The sequence below is a fragment of the Liolophura sinensis genome, chromosome 6 (assembly GCF_032854445.1).
Source record: "Liolophura sinensis isolate JHLJ2023 chromosome 6, CUHK_Ljap_v2, whole genome shotgun sequence".
Taxonomy (NCBI): domain Eukaryota; kingdom Metazoa; phylum Mollusca; class Polyplacophora; order Chitonida; family Chitonidae; genus Liolophura; species Liolophura sinensis.
This window is the reverse complement of record NC_088300.1, coordinates 11,222,222-11,229,667: the sequence shown is the minus strand read 5'-3', so window position 1 is coordinate 11,229,667 and position 7,446 is coordinate 11,222,222. Positions and strand designations below refer to the sequence as shown.

Here is a 7,446-nt window from a genome sequence, read left to right as displayed (position 1 = left end):
TACTAGGTGGTACGAATTAACTGAGTTACTGGATGATTTAATGCATGTATGCCGCCAAAACAACGCGTTAAGACTCAGAAAACTGACCCTTCACTTTTAAAATAGCGAACTGTCAATATACGACCTTCGCCTTGCTCAAACCTCTGCGACCTTGACCTTTCCTACTGTAACGCGCCCAATCCCACCACCGTTATGTCGCCGACTATGCGAAGCGAAGCCTCACAGACCAACGTCGTTTGAGCAAAGAAATAGGATGTAAATAGCCATCACAGGGCAACAAGTGTTTTAATCTTACTGAACGTTGTTGCATGTGTTTAAATGAATCAAGCGGTGCAGCTCAACATGGCTCAAATTACAATAATTGCCTACCATTTCAAGAGTAAGTAACCAAATTGTCAATGTTTTGCCTCCACGAGACAGTCACTTCCGCAAGGAATAGCTGTAGCGCGCAGGCCCTCGCAGGGTGTTGTGGGTAAATTTTGCTGATCCACGTGACTTTCAGCCAATGAAATGGCGAGACCCCCCATGACAAGTTGTTGTTCAGCCGTGGTCTAAGGCAGAGGGAAGATACAGCCCTGTCGACTCCATATACACTCGAAAAGATTTTCGGCTTTTTGGCCGATCACCTTTTTCGTCCCGGGTTGGCAGACAGAAAACCCGAAACACCATACCGCCTGCAGGAAACTAGTCATGGTGAGTACATTGCCAAGTATTGCTAGTTGATGTAAATGTTGTGGAAAAACGGTTGATGTCGTGCAGGACTTCAGCTCACTGCATCCATGATTAAACCGAGTGACAGGGCACCGGAAAAAACTAAACTCTGGCTTGCTTGTATTGCTTATTTTGTGTTACCTCGTTACTCCTGTGCCTTTTATGTGGTTGTTCTGATGGTTCCAGAAAGCAACTTGTGTGTAATGTGTATTCCGCGTTTGGTAAGATCTTTTTTTTTCGCAGTGACGCTCATGATTTGCCATTTCCCAGGGCTGCTGAGTTGGCGTAGACAAAGCTCACATGGACTGGAAAAAAAAAGAAGAAAGATAGTTGCTTGAACAGTTGCTTGTTGTGTGAACTCTATATCATTCTCAGATGCCCGAACATACAAATAACCTGAAAGACCATAAACTTCATACGTTAAATTTATCTTAGTTTTAATAGCTTACGGTTAGCCTAAATCCATTACTTTTCAGTGTTGCTTAGTCCTGAATTGTGGTTTAATATTTTGTTTATGTTTTGCAAGGATTGGAGGTTTATACTGCAACATCATGTCATTATAAGTAAAACCATCAAATGTGAAATGGATGTACTCCTCTGTGAAGTAAGCACTGGTTTATGTTTATGTTGCAGTGTTTGACGTCTTGTTGAGATGAATTAGACTCTGTCAAAATTTATGTAGTTCTCTGGTTTTTACTTGCATTGTTTACAGTTTTTGAACGAAGTAGGTAGAAAGAAGTCTGTTGTAATGTTGAAATTGTCTTATCTATCAAGAAGAACAAAGCTTGTCATGATAATTAATCTCTGTTGGTACACACAACCATTTACTAGATGCCTTCATAACTTTAATTTGGTCCGACAAATTATTTGGCTTCCTTGCAGAACTTACTTGTATGACAATCATTACATTTTCTTGGGAAGATTCATCAGACCCCTGTAATTCCATTGATCACCCTTTAACCACCGGAATCAGTTACGTACAAGTTGGTGTTGGTGTAGGTGACAAAGAATCTGTTTTAGCTTTTTCTCAGCTCCGTAATCATACCTTGAAATTAGTTTTTCTAAAAGTCAAATTAATTCTTGTAATGTGTCTTTCTAACTCTTTACCATTTGACGTTGCATGGGAAAAGTGGGACATATAACCAGGGTAATCATTTAGAACAAGAAATAACCACAAACCACTTGTAATTGTCATAGTATCCGGAATACAGATCAGGATGGCTGCTCAGCTCGCCGAAATGACTGATGTCAAAATGGTCATACTTGAGGACACTTGTGCTACAGTTTCTTGGCAAAATGGCTGCGTTTGTGCTACAGATATACGGTATCTGTAGCACAAACAACTTATACTTTGCTGGATTAAATACTGGGTTCAAGTGTAGATGGACAGTAAAGTACTGTTGATTTGGGGTCACTCGTTCGAAGATTGCTTTTAGTTTTAACCCCAACCATGCAAACTCACAAATATCAAAGTGGGTCTATAGTGACATTTTGAGAGAACCCAAGTATGCTTTTTGTAGAGTATTACTACTGTACCACATTTTTATAAGCATGTATAATGGTTTGGCCCGTTATTGCATGTGGGAGATACATACTAAAGTGACCATTTGGAACCTGCTCTTCTCTTCGGCCTGCAGTATCCTCCAGAAAGTTACATACTAAAATTTGCTGAATATCATGAACTGCCAATCTGCAAGGGTAAGTTATTTAACGCAGTAAAGTAATAAGTTAGACTTATTTTACCTTATATTGATCATTTAGTAGGGGTTGTCTTGACGTAGGACTGCAGCTGTGCAGTGTTTTTGGCAGATCCCATTCCCAGTATTAGTACCAGGACATCTATCTACGTGTAACAATAACACAAGCATGTATGTTATTTATTGCCTTGCTTGAGCCTTCTGTTTTATGGTAGTACTTCATGCTGGTTGTATCCAGCGCTGTCGACTCCATGTACACTCACAAAGATTTTCCGGCTTTTTGCGGATGTGTTTCAGCTATGTTTTTCTGCTTCAGGCCGGGGCTGAACCCCCGTACTTGCCTGTAGGTACAGACGTCAGTGCTAAATACAGGGGAGCCTTCTGTGAAGCTAAAGTTAAGAAAATTGTCAAATCCGTCAAATGCAAGGTAAGTCCAGCAGTTTTCTCTTAGTGCCCATTGGGTCAGTGCAGTTTTACTGATTTAGTGGATTTGGTAGAACTGTTTTGTGCACCCATTAAGTTACATTTATTGTGCATCATGTTTGGTTTGATCTTGAGCCAGAACGTAGTGGAGACAGGAAGTCGAGTGGAATAAACTGTACACAGAAATTAAGTATGTCATGATTTTTCCATTTCAATTTGCATTTAACACATTTCTATTTGTTTTTGTTGCAGGTTACTTTAAAAGATATGAGTGGTTCAGTAGTTGTTACTGATGAATTTGTTAAGGGACCATTGAAGGTAAGAAACTATTTGATGTGCTTTCATTGGAGGTGGAACTTCAAATTCTCTCCAATTTTTTGAATGGGTTGCTTTTTTTTGTTGTACATGTATCAAATATTTATTTGATTGGTGTATTACACCATGCTCAAGAATATTTCACTTATATCACTGCTTACTGCTGCCAGCATTATGGTGGGAGGAAAGCGGGCAAAGCCTGTGTGAAACTGATGATCATCTGCAGGGTGAGAAGAAGCCAGCATGAGCTGGCATGTATCAAGTATATGTCAGTCCTGCTGACTGCACTTCTGATTTCTGTCCCTGGTGTTTAGGACTGCCTGGCATATATCACTGATGTTGATCAGTTTGTGGTAATAGTCTGCAAATGAAGCATCTGTAATTACATGTAATCATTTTAGTTTGTACAAACTTTTAAAGACTGTTTTAAGGAATGTGGCTCAGACATTGATTTGATGATCTGGTTAGAAGTATGTTCATATTTAATTAGCAACAGCACAGAAGTTGCAGGTGTGACTGTGTCATGTGTTCTGGGAGCAGCAAACCAGATCAGTTTGATTATGTATGTGTCGCCTTTTCTTCTCTTCAGCTTGGAGCAACAGTTGAGATTAAGCATCCTGAAACTGGTGATATTGTTGAAGGAGTTATTAGTAAATTGACAGATTCTTCTATGTACACAGTTGGTAAGTCATCACTTGTTACTATTAAGATTACATTTCAAGGATTGAATTAGGAAAAAAAGAAGTTATGGATGCAGACAATGCACTTAGATTTACAGAATGGCTGCACAGGTAAACATTTTTGTGTCCACTGGCTAAAAAGTACACCTATGCACCATTACTTTGGAACCTTACATTTGTCATAGTACATGTTGTAAATTACAAGGATTGAAAGTTTATTCCATGTCTTCATATTTTGAAATGAGACTAGAGTGTGACTATTTGTTTTACTATCGTTTCAGTTTTTGATGACGCTGATGAGCGTACATTAAGAAGAACGCAATTGTGTTTAAAGGGCGAAAAACATTTCATTGAGAGTGAGGTGAGTTGTTATATTGCTACGTATAAAATTTTACTTGCAATAAACTCTCATCAAATAAGTAAATACATGTAAAATAAATTACAAGGAGGCCTTGTAAATGCAGTAAATGGTTATATTTCTGCTGACATACATGTATGTACTTTGTATTGTTCTCCGAACATTGCTTATGGTGAAGTGGTAAGGTGCATTGCAGTTGCTTGATTTATACACAATAGATATTCAACTTCTTGTTATACCCCCTAAATGAAGATTTTGATGAAAACTTACTACACATTTTCCCTATCATCTGAACTTTTGACAATCAATTTAATGACAATCGGTTAATTGTTTTTATAATTACGTCCATTTGCGTAATAGCGTTTTTCCATGTATTCAGATTTTGCCCATGCAACTCTTGCTAACGTAACGAACCTATTTCCATGAAACTTGGCATACATCTTACCTGTCGTATAAACTTCATGCTTAAGTTTAATTATAATTAGGTAATTATTTTAATAATTACTCCCTTTCAGGTATTTTCAGGCAGTAAGGGACTTTCATGTAAACTGTGTTCTCTTCTGATTACTGCAATCCTCCTTTTAAACTATATGTACCATGGGCACAATCAGTGCACACCACAAATGTCCCATGAAACAATCTATGTTAAGGCAAGCTAACCAACATGAATGTCCTGTCATTTCTATTAAGTTTTCTTGCTTTTTTTTTCTTTAAAAAAAAGGGGGTATTTCAGACATTCAGATTCTGGTTTATTTTAAGTTTACAATGAAGTCCTTGCCAAGGGACATTTAAAAACATAATTATGCATATTTTATGAGTCATCTTGATGTGTAAAAAATGCTCATAATCTTTAAGGAAATATGACTTTTTTGTTTTTACAGACTTTAGATAATCTTCCCCTATCCCATCCAGAACATTTTGGTACACCCGTCATGCAAAGTAACAAGGAAAAAAAAAAGAGGCGCTCTTTAAGAGACCCTGAGTAAGTTTTATGTTATCTATGTTTAAGTTTTTTGACAAGGACTGAAAGTTACATGTATGAGCAGTTTTATGGATTTTTGTTATCAGTAAGATGCACTTTTCATTTTGTTTTATCATATACATATAACATAAGTTAAGCCAGAGGAACTGTTGAATTTGTGTGTTAAGGCCTTGATCATTGGGATGCTGTACAGGAGTTAATGAAATTTGAGAACTATCGTAATGATAGTTACTGAATTGGATGTTTGACTAGAGGCTTTATGCCTACGTGTATGCTGTTGATATACTTGTGGAGAGAGCTGTGATGTTATTTTTTGTCTATCTATAGAGATGAGGAGTCAGAAGTGAGCAGTGCTGAGAGTGACATGCCGGTCACCAAACGGGCAAACTACAAGGGGAAAAACCGAGAACTTGTGGGAAAGGTGATGTACATAGAGGTGGGTGACAAGAAGAAGATGACAGCTGTACCAGTGCTGGTGGCCCTGCCTGATGCTCATTCCACAGAGCTGCGCACCAAGGACCACCTTTTAGTCCGCTCCTTCAAAGACAGTAAATAGTGAGTGTCCTGTAGTGTCTGGCTATGGTACAAGATACGGAAGGGAGGAGGGGAGATGTGGCATTCAATGTTAATTCAGTTACCAATACAGAAAGAGTTGCCATGATATATACTGTGTTTAGGTTTTGTGATAAAATTCCTAGTTTAACCTGACTGGATTTTCTAGGCCATCTCATTTACTGCAGTTGTTTGTTTGGGTTGTTCTGCTATTGACTGTTTGTACTTCTCTGTTCAGTTTATCGGTGTCCAGAAGGGAACTAAAGGAATTTGTCAGGGAAGTGGCATTAAAGAATGAAGACAAAGCTATGAAAAGTGGTAAGTGTTCCTATGAAACCTTGCTGAATTTGTTAAGGAAAAGAATTAAAGAATTAAGACATAGTCATTAAAAGTGGTAGATCTTCTATGACACCAAGGTGGCAATGAATTACAGTGGACCCTAGTTTTGTGAAAGTGTATTGGGAAGTTGTTAATTTGGGTCACTCCATGCTGTGGTCAGAATGCTCTGTGAGACACATATGTGGCCTGAATGTTCATTTCAGGTTATTGTTTCACAGGTGTTTTCTGCCCATTATTTAGCTCTGTTATACCCTAATGCTCACATACCTTCAAAAACTTGAACACTAAAAGCAATGGTGAGCGAAGCGTGCTCAAATTGACAATCTAAACACATGTGCTGTCCTCACCATGGACACTGGAAAAGTTCCATTTTGCTCATGGAATAGAGGGGCTTGGTTGTTCTCTCAGAACGTCTGGTTTTCTTCAAAATTTGACAGCTCACATTTTCAGAGGACAAAGGCAATTGGCCAAGTAGTCAGCTTTGAGGGTGAATTATTTACTGTTACCGACATCATGTGGCTAATAGGCACTTATCCTATGTATGAGAAACAAAGAGGTGGCATCATCTAACAAGTCTCTGGGAACTTTTATTTTTTCAATTGTTTTTTCAATGTTCTCTTGCTTGTAACCCCTCCAAAAGTGATGAATTGCTGATATTACAAGAAAGGGATGGGAGTGAACAGCCTGTCCTCAATGATGGCAGACATCTCCAGTGATGTAGTGCACAAACCACTCCCTCCGTGCCACTGAAGCCACTGTTCCAAGCCTCACTGGTGATGGAATATAGGGGATAATGTCCGTAACTGGCCACCGGAACAAGTCCAGCCTGAGGAGTCACATACAGCTACAGGCTGTCTGAAGAACAATACCGCCCTTTGAGCAGTGTTTTACACTCAACCGGTTTTTCCTCCCAGTTGTCGGATGACTCTGTGACTTGTGTCAGGGCGCCGGGCTGCATACCTATCGTCACCCAGACACAAAGTGTCATCCGAGTTGAAGAAGTTAGTCTGCCTAAATCAGCTCCAGATGGTTATTAAAATTCTCGGCAACGCTACCATCTCAGGAAGCACCTTCCATTTATGCTTCTCACCCATTACCCTGGCATGGATTTGCCCAAAATCATAACAAAACAACCTAGAAACAAAAAGGGGAGAGCGGTTACGTGTTATTTTTTTCCCCTCTAATAGCTCTGTTATTTTATAATGGTATGTTAGAATAGAAATAATATATAGTTTGCTATGCTCAAATCACCAAGATAATGCACAGCATGCGGCCCCTCATTCTCAAAGAGTGGACAACTCTCGTCTGCTGTGCATTATCTTGGTGATTTGAGCATGGTAAACAGCGTTTCATTTCTTAATACTTAAACCTTTTTCAACCACCTCAGCC

General features: G+C 38.9%; 1 protein-coding gene across 1 annotated transcript in view; it reads left to right on the top strand.

Moving 5' to 3' along the window:
• Window positions 1–557: 557 nt before the first annotated feature.
• Window positions 558–7,446, top strand: part of LOC135466301 (AT-rich interactive domain-containing protein 4B-like) — a 19,085-nt gene continuing 12,196 nt past the window's right edge. Inside the window, exons 1-8 of the mRNA XM_064743719.1 lie at window positions 558–693; window positions 2,725–2,835; window positions 3,084–3,149; window positions 3,736–3,829; window positions 4,108–4,187; window positions 5,066–5,166; window positions 5,494–5,721; window positions 5,957–6,036. Of these exons, the coding sequence (XP_064599789.1) occupies window positions 691–693; window positions 2,725–2,835; window positions 3,084–3,149; window positions 3,736–3,829; window positions 4,108–4,187; window positions 5,066–5,166; window positions 5,494–5,721; window positions 5,957–6,036 (763 nt within the window). The 5' untranslated portion in view covers window positions 558–690. The remainder of the gene's footprint in view (window positions 694–2,724; window positions 2,836–3,083; window positions 3,150–3,735; window positions 3,830–4,107; window positions 4,188–5,065; window positions 5,167–5,493; window positions 5,722–5,956; window positions 6,037–7,446) is intronic.